The 22,863-nt window shown below is 38.4% G+C and overlaps 1 protein-coding gene across 1 annotated transcript in view; it reads left to right on the plus strand.

Annotated features, from left to right (window-relative positions):
- Positions 1 to 19,487, plus strand: part of LOC139973375 (acetyl-coenzyme A synthetase, cytoplasmic-like) — a 32,837-nt gene extending 13,350 nt beyond the window's left edge. The window contains exons 2-15 of the mRNA XM_071980003.1: positions 4,205 to 4,296; positions 4,782 to 4,885; positions 5,658 to 5,730; positions 6,885 to 6,960; positions 8,084 to 8,192; positions 8,685 to 8,800; positions 9,774 to 9,966; positions 10,436 to 10,569; positions 12,002 to 12,134; positions 12,834 to 12,890; positions 13,374 to 13,454; positions 14,541 to 14,649; positions 16,229 to 16,474; positions 17,299 to 19,487. Of these exons, the coding sequence (XP_071836104.1) occupies positions 4,205 to 4,296; positions 4,782 to 4,885; positions 5,658 to 5,730; positions 6,885 to 6,960; positions 8,084 to 8,192; positions 8,685 to 8,800; positions 9,774 to 9,966; positions 10,436 to 10,569; positions 12,002 to 12,134; positions 12,834 to 12,890; positions 13,374 to 13,454; positions 14,541 to 14,649; positions 16,229 to 16,474; positions 17,299 to 17,498 (1,723 nt within the window). The 3' untranslated portion in view covers positions 17,499 to 19,487. The remainder of the gene's footprint in view (positions 1 to 4,204; positions 4,297 to 4,781; positions 4,886 to 5,657; positions 5,731 to 6,884; positions 6,961 to 8,083; positions 8,193 to 8,684; positions 8,801 to 9,773; positions 9,967 to 10,435; positions 10,570 to 12,001; positions 12,135 to 12,833; positions 12,891 to 13,373; positions 13,455 to 14,540; positions 14,650 to 16,228; positions 16,475 to 17,298) is intronic.
- The last annotated feature ends 3,376 nt before the right edge of the window (positions 19,488 to 22,863 follow it).

Below are 22,863 nucleotides of genomic sequence, written 5' to 3' on the forward strand. Positions count from 1 at the left end.
TCTCATGATTTCCTGTTCGGATTTGGAAACCAGGGGATCATCGGCTGTCAAATGTGGATATCGATGTAAATTATATCGTGTAATTTCATCACGATTCTCTTTAGAGTTAGAATTGGTTTGAAAAAGAGACGGTTTTTCGATGTCTCTCATGACATTTAGAAAATCTAGAGAATCAGTAGGTATGTCTTCTGTGACCGTAATGATATCTGCTAAATCTAAATGAGCCACTGTGCGAGAAGGATGCAGACAAAATTTCTGGTTACCCATGTTCCTTAGTAGAATCTTTGTTCTACCTTTATGCATTTTCACTAACATTCGTGAAGGACACATACGAGATATTAGAGGAAACGGTTTAATAACCACATCTGCATTTCGTGCATATAATGGAAGACGTCCCTGTACAGTAATGTATCTTTGCTGACCTGGGTAAATAACAAATCTCTGCACTGGCCTAAGGAAAACTTTGGCTTGTTTAATTCTAAAACAGTTTGTGGTAAAGTCCAAAGATCCATTCAATTCCTTCAGAGTTGGACTACCTAATATTAAGTCAATACCTGTCAGGTTTGCAGCAATTAAAGCAGAAAGCTGAAATTCATGACCCTGAATTTTGACCTGAAATGTTATTGTGCTATACGCATGAATAAACTGACCATTACCCAACTTTAGGTTTACTACATCAACTGAGACTGGTTGTATAGAGGATAAATACTTTGAATTTTGCACTGTAGAAGAAGAAATGATAGAGCGTGTCGCTCCACTATCAAACAACAGTGAAATTCCTTTACCATCATGTAAAGTACCTCTTACAAAATTACGCGTGTCCAGTTGAATATCCACATTACGGTCGTTCCCTGTATATCTAGAAGTAGGAATATTACTATTCTTCCAAATATTATTTGCTTTACGTTTCGATCTTCCCTTACTTGGTACTTTGTCTGGAGTCACTGTATGATGAGTGCTATCATAAGTGCTCCCTAATGAAAATTCTGTGTTGGTACTCTCTTTACATTAGCCTCCATTTCATGGCTTAGGCGAATTTGACAATATTGTGCAAAATGACCTCGATTTTGGCAGTAATAACATGTGATTGAAGGATTAAAATATGGTAACCTTCTCCTGTTATCATTTTGACCTGTCCTAGGACCACGAGAATCACGAGAACTATATCTTTGCCTCATATCTTTAGGATTGTCTTGCGATTCTGACCTACGTGACTGATCAAACTTGGTCTCTAATTCCTGAATTTTGGTACACAACTCGTGTATCTCAGAAGATGCAGAACCAGTAGGAGTCTGAACAGAAGACGCTTTGTCGTGCATTGCCATAAATGGTTCGGAAGAAACTGGGGGTTGACTTTGGATTTGCAAATCAAAATAGCATTGTACTTTCATGACCAAATCTGCAATTGTTGCTTCTGGTGATGCAGACATCAACACTGCTGAGCGACATTGCAAAGGCAGGGTCGAGATGAATTTATCTCTAATTTGGTCATCGCCATAACTTAATTGTGCTGCAGCTTTGGAAATTTTGGCCAAATGAGCTTGAGCTGTATCACCTGGTTTATAGCTCAATGCGTGAAATGCCTGTGATTTTGCATAGGAAGAGGTGCCTGGACTGAAACGAGCAAGGAATTGCTTGCGCAGATCAGCAATAGTTGAAAAATTTTTGTTTTCAATCCAGAGTCTGGCTTGGCCTTTAAGTGTTCGCTTAAATATGCGACATATTTCATTTAATTCTTCCTCTACAGCCTCAGGGGTGGTTTGGGACGGCAATTTATGCAACTCTAAATAGTCTTCAAATCCCAAATAATGAGCTTCGGCTAAATCTGCATCAACTACATCGCCCTGAAATCGTGATGGCAAAAAATCAGTGGGCCTATGTTTCTGCATAACATTAACAGAGGTCGAAGTTTCCTGTTCACTGACGGACATTATGCCGCATACAATTAGGCTAGTTATGAGTATACAACATGAGCCTCTACTCAATTGAACACACTATCGACCGCAATTAAATACAAATAACAAATATGCAATACATGGACACGATTAAAATAACTTATCGTTACACTCTGATCTCAAATAGGGGTTGGGATACAAATTGGCATGATTTCACTCACCCTTAAGTTTAACTAAGAACTGGTAACTGCAAACGATGATTGAAGTCCCTCGGTTAGCAGTAGTAGTAGTAGTAGCAGCAGCAGGTAGTAGCAGTAGCAGGTGGGCCTACATCTCGTAGTAACTGCAGATTCGTTCGCCGTTAACATCGGGTAGAGTCTAGGCTTAGATCGCGATGTTCAGTTCTGATGTTTAGAGCTGTAGTATGACTAACTACTAGTTGCGCGAATGTTCAAACGCGAACTGCATGCTGGGTTGATTAACGTTAGTGTACAGATCAGTGGTTCCGGCATCCGGTGTACAGGCTTAGGCTAGTATAGGCTGACTTCCCTCGTAGAGTGTTTCCGTTAGGCTAGGTCGTGAACATACGTTGTGTTCCTCGTTAGGTCTTCGGGCCAAAAAAAAAAATCACCTGTTCGTTATTGAACGTAACGAACGAAAGTTGTGAAAAGTTCCGCTACCGTTTTGTTCCTGAAGAAAGCAACCGATCTCCACCATGTAATATTGTGTCGAGCCCGGCTCCTCCGATAGTAAAACTATATCGGGACTCGCGATAGAAAGGTACTGGGATGTCTTGATGCCGTATTTACGCTTCTTCAGGAGATGTCTCGAACGGAAGAAAACAATGACTTCACACAAAAAACAATTTGACGAGATAGGATTTGATTATTGATTCGGTATAATTTCTTCTCTGTCGATTCTCTTTACAAATAAAACTAAATTACAATGATTTGACTTGACTTGACTCCGTCAATTAAACAATTAGGAGTGATGAAATAGTAACGAAGCAATGACGAACTGATCACGGAGCGCTGACGGAGTGATAAATTTGCTGATCAAGTGATAAACTTTCGGCCTCCTTTTTCTTATATACCATACTTCTACAAAATCCCTCTGCGCACAATCAGGAGGCAGCCAATAACCTGACCATCCTGTATTAACTTAATGATATAAAAATAAGTGCGCTGGCACTGATCTGCCCTGATTGGTTGGGAGTTTGGAAGTCCATCCCCTTTCTTATGGAAACTTCCATACCACGTGAGAGAACCTTCTCGAATGTTCCACAGACATAATGGAATCTATTTTGGGAAAAGGCCCTGTACCAAGATTCAATAAGATAGTTAAAAACTTCTCGTGGGAAAACTGAATCCATGACCTAGATAAATACATAAGAGGCCTGTAAGGTGTCTCGATGGAGTTTTTCGGTAACATCAAAGAGATGGTATTACTATTTCATAACAGTACATTGTGAATCTCAAACTCTAAAACTGAGTACTGCATTTAAAAGTCAGCAATTAACACACAGAACTTGCTATGTATTATAAATGTAATGTTGTACAGTGTGCTGTAAACAAACAGTAGTTCCCTCTGGACAGCATTTACATCGTAATGTCTATTGCCGTCAGCAACCAGGGAATAATTTATCCGGATCGCATCTCAAGAATGCTATGCAAAATTGGCAAGTTGCTACACAAGTGCAATGATGCATAGCGGTTTTTCTTTGCACACTGAAACCATGGTATTTTATTAGATGGAAAATAGTGAATCTTCAAAATTAATACACAACATTGGATTACTAAATGTTTTTTCTCTGGGGGGAGGGGCTTTGGACAAGGATACAGCCAAAGGGTTGTAACAAAGTAACACATTGGAAATTGTGTTCATTTATAAGAAATCTTTATACTGTACATGTATACAAGTTTGGCTTGCTGCAACATTTAAACTGTGAATTTTATCAAAAGTTCAATTGATGGTCAAGTATTTGAACAGTATGTACTTGAAGGTCAGTATTGTTGTGTGGCAGCATCTTTAGTTTCTTTAAGATATATAAATGGTCTGTGACTATAACTGTACGCTTCAAGACTTACAAGTACAAATTCAATGACTACCGAATCCCTTGATAGTTGTCGATAATTAATCCCCTCCCTACGCCATTTCACCGAGTGTTGCGATGATAGTGTCCGGTCCGATTCAGATTCCATACTTTATACTCTGTACCGTACGGTGTATATATGTTTAAAGTTTAAAATACTGTATCAATTGTATTTTACATTTACTGTTTGTAATATTTGTTTTTTTTTTAATTTCAGGGAAGGGAATGATATTGGAGATGATTCCAAGATTACTTACAGTGAACTTTTGGTTGAAGTCTGCAAGTTTGCAAATGTCTTGAAGGACGTAGGTGAGTGTCTGATGCTTCAAATATACCCTCCTTGACTCCTTCCAAAGTCCCCCCACTTCCTCCCCCTCCCCCCTTAATTATCTTCCCTCCAACTCAAGATTTCAAGGCAAATTTATGCCATTTTCCATGGGCATCACAGTGACTCATTTATCCAGTATCACGTCACAAAATGCAATATGAGCAAATTTGCTATATTTATGTGAATGCAATGATGTGTATACGTAACGCAGGAACCTTAGTTCTTTAATATATGAGACAACAGTGCTATGTACTGTACAGTACTGTAGTATGTACACAAAATTTGAACAATTGATGGAAATTGAAAAATGGAATCCTATATATATATATTTACATACTGTATTCCACTTCCTCCCTCCGACAATTGACGACAGGGGACGTGTCATTTTTCTGCTGACTTTAACGTTTTTGGGATTATTTACTTCCAGTCATTAATTCTTTGCTTCTCAATTCCGTCTTGTTTTCAGGGGTCAAGAGGGGTGACCGAGTGGCCATCTACATGCCCATGATCATCGAGTTGGTGGTTGCTATGTTGGCCTGTGCCAGGATCGGTGCAATTCATTCCATTGTGGTAAGACTCGTACGACATTAATCGTGAGTGACGTCGCCCTCTGATGATGTCCATCGATTAGAATAATGTATTTTGATTAATAGACAGTGAACCATGTTCTTCTCTACCTAAAACTGGTGCTTAGCCAGAGTTATGTATACAATACAGTACAACAGTGCAGTGCAGTACACAACACACAGTACACAGCACAGTACAGTATGATTTGATATTTGATTTGAAAAAAACTTTATTTCAACCATCGTCGCTTAACATAATAAGTATGAATAGTTATACAGAAATGTGGGATAAGGTGTACCTTTAAGCAGCTTGAAACTAAAGAAATGATGAATGTAAAATGATAAAATAGGTTGAGTGGAATCCAAAGAAGCTATAACTAGCTTATGTAAGGTCCCCTAGGAATAAAAGACAGATGTAGGGAAAACAGACAATATAGGAAACATCAACAATAGACAATGATACTTAATTATGCAGATGCAGAAAATATAGCACAAAGGCAAGTAACAAATTTATGACAAATTAGTCGTGGGTTGAATACTTTGAAATTAGATAATGTTTCGGATGACAGCTATGCACACAGCATAGTGTACATAGCACATTACACAGCACACTACAGTGCGTTACAGTGCAACATGTAAAAGAGCTGACTATCAGCAGGTCTTGAAGTTATATTCTCTGTAAACTGATCATTTTTTAATCCTGAAAGCAATATACATTACACATTTGTAGAACTTTCATGTTTGATGATACGGTGATCATATCTCGTTGGTTTCAGTTTGGGGGCTTCTCGGCAGATTCTCTGGCCGGTAGAATGGTGGACGGCCAATGCAGCGTCGTCGTCACAGCAGGTACGTAATTAGGTCATCGCCAGGGGTGATCGCTCTGTTGTATGTTTGTTCGTTTCTTGCTACTCCAAACCTTCCCCTCCGACATCCCCTCAACTCCCCCTCCCCCACCTACCCAGGTAGGTACAGTATTCAGTTATCTAATTTTGATTCTGTCTATATATGTTGAAAGGTGGCTGCTATTGGTTTTGTTGCCATTCTAATTAATATTAATGAGTAGGCAAGGCTTAGAACCAATTCTTTCAAATGTCAATATCTCTGCAACCGTAAGCCCAATTTTGTTCAAACTTGTTTTGGTTGCTTTGGTAGGAGGAAGGGTACATGTGTGAGTGGTACTTTATTGCATCTCATCATTATTCATAAGGGACGGCGATAATTTGTAAAAACTCTCGGTATCATGTTGACAGATCGTGATTTGTAAACATTTCCTTTTCTGAGTTAAATGACGGCATCTCTCTCATGTCTGCAGTATCAAAACCAACAGTCAGATATCATTTCAATTGTTGACTGAATAAAAAGACAGTAAAATGGAAGTAATTAAACCACATTGTTCTCCCCTAATGAATACAAACATCAGAAGCCATATTTCAATGCTAACATTGCAACCTTTTATTTATTTATTTTTTATTTATTTATTTATTTATTTATTTATTTATTTTTATTTATTTATTTATTTTTTTCAGTTTTCATTAATTTTGGTTTAAGAGAATCATGACAACCTTCAAGACCACTTTCAGATGTGATCTAGCATCTCTCTTTCTGAATAAAAGTGATGAAAATATTTAAGTACTTTGTATAAAATATTCAAGGTCTTACTTGTACTTATGGGTTGTTTAATACAGGCATTATAGAGAGCTATAATAATCTTGCTGGTTGTTGTCCGATGTGTGGTCTCCATTGCAGTAGTCTAGTCTTATGTAGTTCCTCTGTGCGTAGACTTCTGTATCCAAATTATATATCCATGTTTTTAGAAAAAATTATTAATAAATTATTAATAATTTTTATTTTGAAAAACAATTTGCACCACAAATGTGCACCACACCTGTACATGCTAGCATACTGTGTCAGAGTTAAGTAAACAAACCAATTCAGCTGGGTGCATTTGCTTATGGTTCATATTTCTTCTTTTTTATTCTCTTTATTTTTATTTTTTGCAGATGGTGTATACAGAGGCTCAAAACTCCTTAAACTCAAAGAAGTTGTAGATAATGCTATCACCTTGGCTGACAAAAAGTAGGTCAATGTGACGAAGGAAACTTTTACCCTTACAGCTTTTACATAATTTTCTATATAAAACCATATCACAGCACAGTCTAGCATTGCTATCATGTATCTGAGTTGTTTAGTCAGGACAATCTGGCAACCCTGTGACCTAGGGTTGTTTGTAGTCAACACAGTTTAACAGCCCTTTTAGGATGATTGAGCAGTCCTGAGGTGTAGAATTATTTATAGTTAGGACAGTCTTCCAGCCCTGTGATCTATAGTTATTTGTAGTCAGTACAGTTTAACAGCCCTATTAGGATGGTTGAGCAGTCCTGGGGTGTAGAATTCTTTAAAGTTAGGACAGTCTGCCAGCCCTGTGATCTAGAGTTGTTTGTAGTCAGCAGTCTACCAGCCATGTGAAGTAGAGTTGTTTGTAGTCAGCAGGCTGCCAGCCCTGTGAAGTAGAGTTGTTTGTAGTCAGCAGGCTGCCAGTCCTGTGAAGTAGAGTTGTTTTTAGTCAGCAGGCTGCCAGCCCTGTAATGTAAAGTTGTTTGAAGTCAGCAGTCAGCCAGCCCTGTGTTTTAGAGTTTGTAGTCAGCAGTCTAGTGGCCCTAAGAGGATGGTAGATTAGTCCTAGGGTGTAGAGTTGTTTGTAGTCAGCAGGCTGCCAGCCCTGTGAAGTAGAGTTGTTTGTAGTCAGCAGGCTGCCAGCCCTGTGTTGTAGAGTTGTTTGTAGTCAGCAGGCTGCCAGCCTTGTGATGTAGAAGTCGTTTGTAGTCAGCAGGCTGCCAGCCCTGTTTTGTAGAGTTGTTTGTAGTCAGCAGGCTGCCAGCCCTGTGAAGTAGACTTGTTTGTAGTCAGCAGGCTGCCAGTCCTGTGATCTAGAGTTGTTTGAAGTCAGCAGTCTAGTGGCCCTATCAGGATGGTAGATCAGTCCTTCGTTTTGAGTAGCTTGTAGTCAGCAGGCTGCAAGCCCTGTAATGTAGAGTTGTTTGTAGTCAACACAGTCTATCAGTCTATCGTGTTAGCAGTCAAGTTTACCTGTGCTGTAGAGTTGATGTCCCACAATGCATTATTTGGGTTTGTAGGTTTCAAATCTGAAATCCCTGAAGTTAATATTCTATTCAATATTATCTTCTCTATGTTTGTGCAGGGGCTTGAAAGTTCACACTGTGATCGCCGTCCGTCACTTGGGGCCTGGTGCAGGCCAGACTCCGGAAGCTCCTGCCCAATCGGCCAAGCGACCATGCTATGACTTAGAGGTTAGTTTACCTCACTCTTCACCCACAATGAGTTCACGTTTGATGTGACCATCAAATCGGGATTTGTGACCCTATTAAACCAGTATCCCTCCCCTCAAAGTACTGTACATGACTGTTTTATAACTCAACATAGATTCCCCCACTGGATGAATTGCTTGGCTAGTTAAATTCCGTTGCTATACAACAGCTCAAAATATTTCCTGATACAGCCATGATTTTATTAAATTTTTAATTTTTTTTTAAATATTGTATAATCGATTCAGTGGTACGTTGTATAGTCTGGTAACTCTGTATTGTCTGTTATAGTGTTGTAGGAATCCTTTTTCCTGTGAGAACGTCTCTCGGTGTAATTTTCTGTCACCGATGATGTAGGCAGTACATATATATATATCAGTTATATTTCCGTGTCAATAGGTCACAATTCTAGCGTTGTACAGTAGGTAGTGTCTTAGTGATATTATGTTGTGACGTTATTATCATGGGTACCTCCAGACAACCATGGTGGAAGGCCGGGATCACTGGTGGCACGACAAGATGGCGACTGCCAGCGATCAATGCGAGCCGGAATGGATGGACGCTGAAGATCCTCTTTTTATCCTCTACACAAGGTGCTGTCCACTACTCCAGTCATTCAGTTAGAGCATAGATTACATGTATGATCCTGTATATAATTATGATATATTATATTTCTTTCATATTATAATATATATAAATATATATATATATAAATATATTTTTATTTATGTATATATAGATACACATATATATATGTATATATATATATATATACATATATATATATATATATATACACACACACACATATATATATATATCTATATATATATATATGTATATATATTCACACATATATATATTTATATATACACACATATATATATTTATATAAATATATGTTATATTTTCATATAATATATATATATATATATATATATATATACATATATATATATATACATACCATACTATATTATATTGTAAATTATAATATATCATTATCTATAAAACTATGATAAATTATAATGTAACTATATATAATTATCCATATGATTGTACATTTATATGCATATATAATTCATTTACATGAATGATAAGATCATTAATTTCATACAGTTTATTCATCTGCTAGTCGCCCTTGTAGTGATCAACCAATCAGATGCTGTTAAGGTATCTTTCTCATGCTGCCTCGTGGTATGAGTCACTCGGTGTGAAGATTTGTGTTTGAATTCAAAACTGTTTGTTGCTTTGTGTTTTGGTTGTTTAATAATATTACAGTTTTGAAATTCCAAGTGTATTCCTATAGCTTTTATTATATTCTGGATGACTAAAAGCAGCAATAAGTATAAAGTCCCACCAAGTGTACTACTTTTCCTAAAATAAATTCAAGTTTCCTCAGTTCTGCATTTTAGCATTAGTATGCAAAGCTCGGTATTGTCAATTACTGCCCGATAGTTTTCCCAGGGCTTTCCTTTCCAAAATCAAGTAAGACATTGCTACCATCGTCAGTAGTGGTGTAACTCAATGTTTCGCTCTCCTTTGCCCATTCGTTCTCTTCACCAGCGGCTCGACCGGGACACCCAAAGGGGTCGTACACACGCAGATCGGGTATATGCTGTACACCGCCACGACATTCAAGTACAGTTTTGACTTCCACGACGACCACGTTTACTGGTGCACTGCGGACATCGGCTGGATCACTGGTCACTCCTATGTCGTGTATGGACCAATGGCCAATGGAGCCACCAGTGTCTTGGTGAGAACTCTTTTAAAGTCTTTGTATTTCACCCGTAAAAATGACAAGATTGTGGTAAGAACATCCGAGTCATATATTTGGTTGGTAACTCGGATACCTGTACTTGGGAAACTGGGTGAGTGTCTCCAATAGGCTGTACGGCGGTATGGCGGTACGATCGCAAATTCAGTACATGACTGCCCTCCTCGGGTGAACTGTGAAAACGCCTGCGGTAATGTTATGTTGGGAAAGGAAGGTGTCAGTACCTTGGAAAATAAATATTTTCAGACTGTAAGGAAAAATCCGGACATTTTGAGTTATAGTTCAGTTCGTTGGTGATTTATTAAAATTTCCCAAGATTTCTGACATTACTTTCTTCGTTGGAATATGAAATATGAAGTTCTTGGCTGAAACACCAGTATTTTGATTGAGCGAAAAGGAAAGTTAAGGAATTGAATCTATGCCTCTCTTTTTTTCTTTGATCTTCTAGTTTGAGGGAGTTCCGACTTACCCGGACCCCGGACGATGTTGGCAGATCACGGATAAATACAACGTCTCCATCCTCTACACTGCTCCGACTCTCATCAGGACACTCATGAAGTTTGGAGATGAACCGATAAAGAAGTAAGGCCTAGTCCTTTATGAATCACTTAGAAAGCCAGATAGTATATTGGCAATTAGACCAGGCTATGAATGAGCTAGGTATCACCTGGAAGGAGGATTTATCTCATGTGGTTTTTCTAGACCAGAATTTCATAAGGAATAAGAATATCTTGGGTAAAAAGCCCAAATCCTGAACGCACCCCCTGAAAAGGAAGGGGGGTTCTTTCTGGGGCGGGTCCATTTTTTAAGGAAAAACTACCAGAGGTTACATTTACACACAAATAGGATAAAATGTGGTATTTCTACACCAGAATTTCATAAGGAATAAGAATATCTTGGGTAAAAAGCCCAAATCCTGAACACACTCCTCAAAAAGGGGGGTTCTTTCTGGGGGGCGGGTCCATTTTTTAAGGAAACACTACCAGAAGTTACATTTACACACCATTGCCTCTCTTCACCCAGGCGTATAAATGGGGACTTAGGAGGTAATATGTAAATATAGCTGTGTGTGCCGGTTTGTGGCTCCACCCTATGGGAATTCCCCTGGGGGAGACACGTGTATGTGGTGTCCCAGGAGAGATTGATTGAATTATGCACAGTTTGGTGTGTGGGTGTGACAAGTTACCAATGACCAGGGACTAAGTTGGAAAGTCGTGCGAGAGGGTCTTGGCCTTGAACAAGACTGTAAACCTTCAACTGTAACTTTTAGTACTCAACAGCGTAGTGTGTTAGCATAGTGGACTGACTACGTATAATCCAAGCTGGACAGTGTTTTCGTTGGCAAAGTTCACATTGAGTGCATGAAAATGTTCAGTAACCTTAACATAATCCCCAACCCTGTTTGTGTGTAAACCTTTCACCCGAATAACGTTTTACTGTGACTGCTTTCGACGGGACACCATTGTTTTGGTTTAATGTTTGTGTGTTCTTTGCCAATGGGCCAAAAATGTTGGCAAACTACGTGCATTGTTATGATGGTGTTATTATTCACTAACACAAAAGTACCAAAGAAGGTTTATTTAGACCACTCAGTCCTACACTGAGCAGGACTATCCTCATTAAAGATGACAATAATAATAACAAAAATAATAATAATAATAATAAACAAAAAAGACCATGAAGACCAAATACATAATGAGGCTTGTGATGCCCTTCGGTGTTAGGTAAGTGTACGAATAATCAATGAACAAAGAGGCAGAGAGCAAACAAGAGACGTGTGTTATGATGCGCTACGTACTATATCGTAATAATCAAATCTGTCCGTTATCGTCCAAAACTGTATATAGAGTTAATTACAGAAAGGTGGCGGTATACTGCTTTGTCTTTACTACATTACAAGGTTTTAAACAGATGCAAACTTCAGATGAGGAGCCTGGGACAAATCAAGATTACTAAGCTCAGATAACTTTTTAAGATATTTTACAAAAGTGGAGTCTGTTTTTCTGTTTTACAGATACAGTCGGCAGTCCCTGCGTGTTCTAGGCACCGTGGGAGAGCCGATCAACCCAGAGGCTTGGCTGTTTTACTACAAGAGCATTGGGGATAGCAGGTGTCCAATCGTGGACACCTTCTGGCAGACGGAAACGGTGAGTTCCAAACCATCCCCCCAAAAAAATCCCATTTCCAATGATCGTTTTAAGTCTTTCAACTTTATCGTAACGATTTGGTCAGATTTGATTTTTCATTACACACATAAAAAGGTGTAATACAGTCTTGTTATATGAACACTAGTGCACTAGTAATACTAGTATTATATAGTGATATATGCACTAGTAATAAAAAGTAAATAAATAGTAATAAATATAAGTAATATGAACATAAGAAATAAAACAAGCTATACAAAAGAAAAGAAAACAATATACAAAAGAAAATGATGGATAAAGCATGATAGAGATCAGAAGAAAGGCGAGGGGGAAGGTATAAAACGATATAACAACAGACTACAACAGACATTCTAAGTGCTCGAATTGAATGTATAAAGCAGCACGGTATATACAAGAGTTTCCGTAAACTTGTGTTCTGTATTTGGCAAGATGTAGGAATTTCTTAGATTTCTGTTTGATTTGTGCAGGAGACTTTTCAGTACTGTATGCAAAGGGTGATTCTGATCACTGTTAATCTTATTAGCCATTCTTGAAAACTCAGTTTTTGTAGCAGCTTTTACTTTTGCTAAAAGTAGATTGAAATCTAAATTAATAGATGGAAACTGTTTTGTTACTCTCTGTTTGTCCATCTGAAATACAGACCTAACAGGTTTCTTCATTTCTTTTCTTGTCTGTTGACAGGGTGGTCATACCATAACGTCACTACCAGGAGCGACTCCCATGAAACCAGGATCTGCCGTAAGTTTTATTTTAAGTTTTTGAGAAACTCACATAAAGCTGTAGTATCATTTGTTATGCTTGCCCTCAAACATATCCATGCCCAAAAATTAATTTTAAAAATGATGCAGCATTGTAGAAACAATTTCATATTCATGTGCCTTTCAAGCCCCCCCCCCCCCAAGCACGGAACATGTAAGAGTTGCTGAAGACGTTACTTCGGTTCAGCATTAACCCAGGATGGATTTATTCCGTTATTTCTCACTTGATTCCTTTTATTTAACCTATCTTTTCATACTTTATGTTACCATGGCAATGTATTATGGTCCGTTTGGTAAGTATATTTTATAGAAATGTTTAAATTTCCATCTTAATATACCTATATATCTGTTTTGTTAGTATATTAGATAGAAATGTTTCAAGTTGATAGGCTTCATGGTTTTTAGAGAATTTCCGTAGTTTTGTCACCTCCAAGTTTCATGGTTTTTCCTGTTCCTTATGTAGACGTTGCCTTTCTTTGGGATTGATCCAGTCATTCTCAACGACGACGGCAAGATCTTGAAAGGAGAATGCGAGGGTTCGCTGGTAAGAATTAAATTTCTAAATATTAATGTCTTCCTTACTGTGAGCTTCAGACACTCTTGAGATTTTATACTGTCAATCATATTATTAATTTTTTTTTTTTTTTGAATTTTTTAAAAAATTTAATTTTTTATTTATTTATTTATTTTTTCAAAAAAGTCATACTATTAAATTGATAGTGCAGAGAAAAATGTTCGTTTACTGATGAAAGACCGATGTGAGAGCAGAAAAGTATGTTTCTTGAGCTTATTCGAAGTCGCCTGATAAGATTTGCTTTCAATTCCTCTGTTTGGTTTGGAGATTGCAAGGTTTCAAGTTGACATGTGGTTTACCAAACTTGTAGAAAACAGTTGTGATGTCATAGATGCACATGGACAAATTTGTACACTGTTTTTGAAAATGTACACGCATTTTTCGTCAAAACTGGGATTCATTAACGTTTGAATAAACTGCAGTCATTAGGGGGGGGGGGGGATTTATCCAAATTAAAAATAAGAAAAAAATGAGAAAGCAAAAATTTACCCTCAATGACATCACACCTGTTTGCTTCAAGTCCACTTATGTTACAAACCGTGACAAATTCAATTATCAATATCTCCAGAAGAAAAAACACAACGTAGGAATTGGATCGTTCGTAAAATTTTCCTCTGGACTCTTGAGATTTTATACTGTCAATCATACTATTAAATTGATAGCGCAGAGCGAAATGTTTGCTTGACTGATGAAAGACCGATGAGAGAGCAGAATAGTATGTATCTTGAGCTTATTCTAAGTCTCCTGATGAGATTTGTATTCAATTCCTATGTATCGGAGAAATTGGAAATTGGAAAATTGCTCTCAATGACATCACACCTGTTTGCTTCAAGTTCACCCATGTTACAAACGGTGACAAATTCAACTATTCATATCTCAAGGAAAGAAAAAAATAAACAATGTAGGAATTGGATGCAAATATTGTCACCAAGACCCTTTGTAAAATTTTCCTTTCCCTTTGTAACAATCCGTTACTCTTGAAGGTTATAAGGTTTGATCTCATGAGAAACGTTAAATTGTAATGTAATCTAACACCACATGTTTTTTCTGTTGCAGGCGTTCAGACGTCCTTGGCCCGGTATGATGAGGACAGTGTACGGGGACCACGAACGGTTCGAACGTACTTACTTCAAGACGTTTCCCGGTTTCTATCGAACCGGAGATGGTAAGAGCGAGAGAGAACACTTTTTTACCTTTAATTAGTTCGGTGGTAGATTGTTGACAAGTATCAGGTTTGTTTGTTCCGATGACGCTCAGCATTTATATTAATGAGAGGCTAGCTGCTCCTACGTAGCAGTCAGATCATCATGTATAGTAAGACCTTGCTTGCACCGCACACTGCTTGGCTGACGGCGACCTGACTAACTAGGAGACTGGACCTAGTTTTCGATTGTCGTGAGGTCCCACGGACTTAAAAACTTACCCCCTCCACACTGACTGCCTATGCCTAATCAGCTAACACGTAGAAATGTCAAAATAAAATAAAACTGTTAGCAAACTGTTTATCCACTAGAGAGCCTGTGTAGAAGAATGTCTAAAAGTAAGTTGGCCCGATGTTTCGATCCTAGCAGGATCATCTTCTCCTGGATCCTAGCAGGATCTTCTTCAGAGGCTAAATGACAAGTAACAGTCACAGAAGGGACAAAAACACGCACAGAATACAGACAGGTTAATGAGCAGGGTGAACACAATGAGATAGATGTAAGAGGATTAGTAGACAAGGGATGGAGCGAAGAAAGAAACCAACAGGGGAAGAGGAGAGGTAGGAGATAAATTGTAGAAAGTACAAAGAGTGGATTAAGGGAAGAGGGTAGGGAATAAACTAGAGAAGGACAAAGAAAAATGTCAGCGGAAACTTCCATCCTGGTACCCTCCCCCCTGCCCTACCCTTCCCTTCTCATTCCCTGTCTTCAATTTAACATAAATTTCTGTATATTATACCTCAACTACCAGCTGTTTGTCTTGTTAGTAGTAAGTAAGTTGATCCTTCACCATCTTTTGCCGATTCATGATGGGGCACTAAGACTTTCGCCCCGGTTTTTCTATTTTTCCCATAAGGCATTTCTGTACCTAACAAGAAATTGTCTCCGTTGGATACCGAGAATTAGCCTCGGATCTGCATTTTTTTTTGCGATTGTTTTCTTGACGTTTTTCTTTCTATGTCATACACAAAATATTCTCTGTATCAAGTGTATTACCTTATATCATATGCAAACTATAAAAATCAAAACATTTCTGGCATTTTTATTTCTGGTCACTTGCATATATGTCAGTTCACATACTTCCAAAATACTCTACATGGGTGGCCAAAGGTGATATAGTAATTAAATATCCTCTGCCATAAACCCATAAAATGCGGTGGCATTTGAAGCAGTGAGGCTCAGCAATCGGGAGGTTCCGGGTTCGATCCCAGGCTGGGGTCATAGTAGGGTGGGTTTTTCATCCAAGAGCAATCTACGGTTTTCTGAAAACGACTTTCTAAAATTTGAAAAGATTCCAAATTTGAGATAAAAAAATGTTGAATTGGAAGCCACCCAACGTGTCAGTTGTTATCCATAAGCCCTTGCGGGTTTCTCCCACGTTTGCGGTCGCTTGAGCGTCGTAAAAATAACTGCTGCTGATTATGAATATATATGAATATTATATATAATATATATATTATATATATGTATATATATATATATTATATTTATTATTAATATTAATATATTAATATTAATACTGTCGTTTCTTATTTCATATAGGTTGCCGTCGAGACAAGGATGGTTATCTCTGGGTCACCGGTCGTATTGACGACATGTTCAACGTATCCGGACATCTCCTCAGCACGGCGGAGATCGAGTCCGCAGTCGTAGAACTACCGGAGGTCGCCGAGGCCGCCGCCGTAGCGTATCCACACAAGGTTAAAGGTCAATGCTGCTATTGCTTTGTCACACTGGTTCAGGGTGTCACTTATAGTGAAGAGATCATTACAAAGATTAAACAGCATGGTAAGTTTTACTCGCATGATGTATGTACGGTTAATACATGTCGAGCGTTTTCCTCTGGGCCGCTCGGGTAAATCTCTTCCCTAAACTGTATAATGTATAAAGTTTCCGTTTCAAATGACCAAAGAAAAAACTGACAATCTCTTTGGGGGAGGTAGGGGGGGAAGGGATGGAGGGAGGGAGGGAGGTGCTCGAATGGGATCTAGTATGGCCATCCCTCCCGCACGTAAAGGTAGTAGCCAAACTAGGGTTTGTGGTCAAAAGAAGGACGCGTTGACCTTTCGTTTCTGAATATTGCTCAGGTTGTTCTAGTTTCTATAATTAAACAAAATCACAGAATTTCACTGCTTTCTTAAGCTGCGATATGTATGTTAAAGGAATAATGAAGGCAGGTATCAAAGACACTTTATATTATTCAGTAACCTCAAAACTCTCTAATATTCGATTTTTTTAAGTAAACTGCTTCCTGTTAGACTGAATACGTTTGCTTTGAAAATTTGCTCCCCAAGGCCTAACCACAATGCACAGTACGCCGCCATTGATTACGTAATAATATAAATCGTCTTTAATCCTGCCTTCGTTAATACTACTTTAAATGGAATGCACATAGAAGATTTTGAGTTCGGGAAAATTTTTCAACTGCATAGTGAGATGATATGTTGGATCTGTAACAAGTCATCATATTAGCTACTAAAAGCCACTATATATTGCATTGTTATGGATGTTTAGTAGCCAATCTTAATAAAAAGTGACCAAAAATAAATTTTCAAATTCAACCTGTTATATGTTACTCATTCCTCCCCCCCCCCCTACTTTCTCATGCACAGTTCGTCAGAGGATCGGGGCTCACGCCCAGCCCGACTACCTTCAAAATTCCCCAAGTCTGCCAAAGACCCGCTCTGGCAAGATCATGCGACGAGTCCTTCGTAAAGTCGCTCAGAATAGCAGGGATCTAGGCGACATCTCGACCATGGCCGACCCCGGAGTGGTCGAGGAGCTCTTCAAGAACAGACCCAAGATATCATAATTTTTCCGACTATCTCTTCGCTACGAGAGGATCTCACCAGCAGCGAATCTTTTATGTCTTGTTTTATTTATGTCTTTTTTTTGGTTCATGTTTAGTTTTGTAGGAATGAGTAAACTATGTTAAACAGTTAAGCTGATAGATAGCTGCTTCAAGCATTCAGAAAGTTAATCCATCTTTGCTTTAAAGCAAGGTATACTAGGCCCATACTTCTTGTGTAGTCGGGTCGCTCCATTGTGTGTATGACATAGTTTGTACGTGGTCTGGAAAACAGGAAAAGTCTGGCAAAATGTCATAGAATAAAAGGAGTCTTAGAAAGAAAAGAAAGAAAGTACTTGAATTTTAAGGTGTTGTCTCGAAAAGTACGGGGGGGGGGGGGGAAATAATAGAAAATCCTCAACTGAACACTTCTCCTTCTCAAACAATTTTTTTTTGGCACTGTGTCCATAGTAGAAAACTGAGGGCGCTGTGTCCAAAGTAGGAAGCAGAGGGCGCTGTGTCCAAAGTAGGATACAGAGGGCGCTGTGTCCAAAGTGGGAAACAGAGGGCGCTGTGTCCAATGTAGGACACAGAGGGCGCTGTGTCCAAAGTAGTAAACAGTGGGGCCGTGTCCAAAGTAGGATACTGAGGGCGCTGTTTCCAAAGTAGGATGCAGAGGGCGCTGTGTCCAAAGGAGAATGCAGAGGGCGCTGTGTCCAAAGTAGGAAGCAGAGGGCGCTGTGTCCAAAGTAGGAAGCAGAGGGCGCTGTGTCCAAAGTAGGAAGCAGAGGGCGCTGTGTCCAAAGTAGGAAACAGAGGGCGCTGTGTCCAAAGGAGAACGCAGAGGGCGCTGTGTCCAAAGTAGGAAGCAGAGGGCGCTGTGTCCAAAGGAGAATGCAGAGGGTGCTGTAGCCAGGCTGCAGAGGTTCATGGCCTTGCTGCAGGGCATTTTGCAGCTGTTGCAGCTTTTCCCTTTTAACACAGTGCCTAAATTACTAGTTGTAATACTAGTCGGTCAGGCTAGGCTATCCTGTTAATATTAGGTAAAGATTTCTTGTCCATAAATGATGCTAACCAGCCATTTACTCAATACAGCTTTTACTGATGCCAAATTTCTACCTGTTTTTAAAATAGGATATTTACCCAATTTTTGGCAGTGACTGAACGCTGAAAACATATTTTGACATGAATATTTATAAGCTGAGAAAACAAAAAGTATAAAGAAAAAATTGTCATCTTTTAAAAACATTTTTTTAGTGTTGGTCTTCTAAGAGGACATTAAACTTGTTTTACAATCATTTACTCTGCCCTTTTGAAAAAGTATTAATATCTCAAATTATGATCCAACGATTGTTAAAAGTCGCATTGGGATTAAACTGCCTATAGGGTAAATGTTTATTTTAAGATCTTTGATATCACTTTTAGTTTACACTGAATTAATACTTAATGCACCTTCCTTGTCATTGGAGATTGAAATAAGAAATGACGCAGGTTCCCAAGACTGTTCTTTGACCTCTGGCTTCAAGTGGGGATGGAATCGTATGGGCACTGGTCAACTATAGGTCAGATTAACCTGTGACCAGGTTTGCTATAGTATCAGACCCTGGTCATTAGACCAGGTTAAACTATGACCGTTTTCGCTGTGTCAAACCTAGCCATACTATTGAATCAGACCCTGGTCATTAGACCGGGTTAAAACTATGACCATTTTTGTCATGTCAAACCTAGCCATACTATTGTATCAGACCCTGGTCATTGGACCAGGTTTACCCCTAACCATGCTTCACAATGCATGTATTTAATATGATCCATTGATTCTCTAAAAGTTTGTAGATTTTGTGATGTAAGACGTAAGAGGGATAAAAAAAAATCAAGATAGGCTTTCCCTCATACCTGTTTAAAATATGATCTGTTACAGTCGTTTATATTGTCTGTGGCTTCTGTTAAGTGTCTCTGCTGGTTTTTCCATTATTTGAGATGTTGGGTGTGTGTTCCCAGCATATAACTATTATATATACATAATCCTGTATTTAATTATTTGTGCTACTCATTTTAACCTCACAGAGAAATTGTATCCAGAACGGTGTGATTTACAGCTACCAATATGTGATTTTTTTTTGATAGTATTGTAATGGATCTGCTATACTATCATGCTATTAATAGAGAATTATGGTGGTCCACTATAATAGTATCATTTTACTATTCATATAGTATTGTAATGATCTGTTGTAGTAATATCATTATGCTATTAATATAGTTTGATAGTGATCCACTATAATAGTGTCATTATGTTATTCATATAGTAATATCATTATGCTATTAATATAGTATGATAGTGATCCACTGTAATAGTATCATTATGCTATCATATAGTAACATCATTATGCTATTAATATAGTATGATAGTGATCCACTAAGATAGTATCATCATGTTATTCGTATAGTATTTTAATGGCCTGTTACAGTAATATCATTATGCTATTCATATAGTAACATCATTATGCTTTTAATATAGTATGATAGTGATCCTGCATAATAGTATCATTATGCTATTCCTATAGTATTGCAATGACCTGTTACAGTAATATTATTATGTTCTTCATATAGTATGAAAGTGATCCACTATAATAGTATCATCATGCTATTCATATAGTATCATCAGTATGCTGTTGATCCACTATAATAGTATCGTTATGCTATTCCTATAGTCTTGTAATGACCTTTTACAGTAATATCATTATGTCATTCATATGGTATAACTTTTGTTATTTGGCCTTACATCATACTATACAGTATCCTATCATCATGGCTATCCAGTGGCCTGCCTATGTATTCCATTACTCCTTCGTGGCCATCTACTAGCTGCATTCGTATACAACGTATCATACCGTGGCTATGCAGTTGCCTATACTGATAATTGGATATCTAAAGATTACCATGGGCGTATCCCAAACCAACACAACTTGTGTTTAAAATCGTCCATCTAAGCAGAAGGGCTGGTATTCTGGTATTGAAGTAGGTTCTACTGACACAGTTGACCACTTGTGTTAGGATAGAAAGGATGTTGTAATGAAGTAGCCTAGACCTGTTTTAGAACATGTCATACTTGATTTAACAATAGTTTAATAATTTGACTCCACCAGCCTTAAATTGTAACAATAGCTTTCGTCGTAGCATCACTGGCCTGTTATGCGATATTAACTTTTCTGATGAATAGTTGGTTGTCATATTCCATATGGATTATTATTATATGATAATTGTTCATCGTACCATCTGGTAGGTGTTACTCTGTATAACGGTCACACCATCTGTTGCGGATTCCTGCCAGTTCTATGTTTTGTAACAATCAGTGCCATACCTCCAAGTTGATAACTTAACCAGGCTGACATTCCAAGCTTTTTTTCTCGTGTCTTTTGTGGTTTATTGCATTTGAAGGAGACGAATAATCGGGTATGCAACATTGAAAGCAATAACATATTTGATATTCATTTTCTATGACTTCATTGGAATGTACAATTTTTACAGTACAATTATGTAACAAAATGATTGATGAATATATCTCTCAGCTCAAAGGTGAAGGAATTTAAAAAAAAAATATCTGAAATGATTAAAATCTTTTTACTTGAGTTCTATTCTGGTAATTAAATTCATTCAAACATATTCCAAAATGGCTTTTATTTTTTAATTTTAATTTTTGTCGTCATTGATTAAAGGCATTGAAGATTCGCCCCAAACCATATGTCGCCCTCTGAAAAAGTTAACTTTCCGTTGCTTGTAAGTGAAGTTTTCCTCTTGTCGCTACAAAATGCAGACAGTAATGAAACGTGATACCTTGTTATCTTTTTTGTGGACCTGAGAACAGGGAGTTCTCCCTGCTGAGATGTCCATCGCTGCTATGTACACTGTGTTGTGGGTATTGACCGTAGCTGTATGTATTGACTGTACACTAGTGTCTAATTACCGACGGTAGCAAGCTGTGTGTGTATTTTCTAGGATCGATGTTGGTGTCTAACACTTCTGTTACACCTCATTCGAAACTAGGTCAGATTACCGGCTTCAGACGTTTCTTTGTGCGCGAGTCTTCACTCCCTTTAAATACCATGATAAGACATATCTGGAGTAGTCTGCAACACTTTGAACCCTTGGGATCCAGGTATAATTAATCATAATTATATGATATTAAATTATCATCTGCATAAACAAGAGCTGTACGTGTAGATATCTTAGAAGAGAATAATGCAATATTGAGGATTCTATATGAGCACTCTGCTACTTCAGCAGTGTCTGTACAGTGTGCTGGTTGCATTGGGCAGGTTGGCACTGGCACTGTTTGTCCTAGCAACGTGTGCTACACGTGAACGTGCGATTAAAACCATCAAATTTGCAGGTATGTATGCAATGAAAAGCTTGGTATCATCAGCCAACCTTGCAAATATTAGAAAGTCACCCCGACATCACTGATGTCATCTTTATAAATTAAGAAATGGAAGGGGTCCCAAAACAGAGCCCAGAGGAAACACCACAACTTGTAACACTCCTGAGTCCATGAAGACAGACACCTCCCCATTCACAACAACTCTTTGAGACCTGTTGGACAACCAAGCATCAGTCTACTTCGGTACTCTGCAAAAGACTGGTGTCCATCTCACAAAGCAGTGGCGTAGGAAGGTACTTTTGAGTGGGGGGGGGGGGGGCTGAAGACTGATGGCCGGCCTGGGGAGGGGTCTAAGGGGAGGTGTGTCCCCCTCCCCTTTGGAATTTTTTGGAATTTCCAGGTGGCCTCAGATGCAATTTGGTGCAATATAGCACACTTCAACCCACCCACTCCATTTTGTATATAATTTTGCATTTTCACCTGGCCTTAGATGCAATTTGGTGCTCCAAATGAGATTTTTTTCTCATTTGGAAATGAAAAAGGGGTTTTCTGACTTGCGAAGCGGGGGGGGGGGGGCGGAATGATACTTCCGCCCCTCCATATTTTTCACTGGGGGAGGGGGGCTGGCGCCCCCAGCCCCCCGGTTCCTACGCCCTTGTCGCAAAGGATTATTAGTCACATCACAAAGTCATGTGTTGCATATTAAATCTCTGCTAATTACCTAGATGTTTTCACTTTGAAATTGTCAGCAGACGTTATAGAAATTAATTCTGGAGGCAAAGAGTTTCAATCTGTTACCGTTCTCGAGAAAAAAATATATATATTTGTAATCATCCAATTTGCACAACACCCTAGTTTTCATCATGTCTTCTCAAGGTGACTTTGTCAAAATGACACATTCATTTCACGATCAAACGATACAGTCAAGACGGTATTCGACAATAATGCCATCGGAATAGCAGATATAGTATACTAGGTGACTATTTTTATTGGACGACAGCCGATGCGGGCATG

Source organism: Apostichopus japonicus, chromosome 9 (genome assembly GCF_037975245.1).
Source record: "Apostichopus japonicus isolate 1M-3 chromosome 9, ASM3797524v1, whole genome shotgun sequence".
Classification (NCBI taxonomy): domain Eukaryota; kingdom Metazoa; phylum Echinodermata; class Holothuroidea; order Aspidochirotida; family Stichopodidae; genus Apostichopus; species Apostichopus japonicus.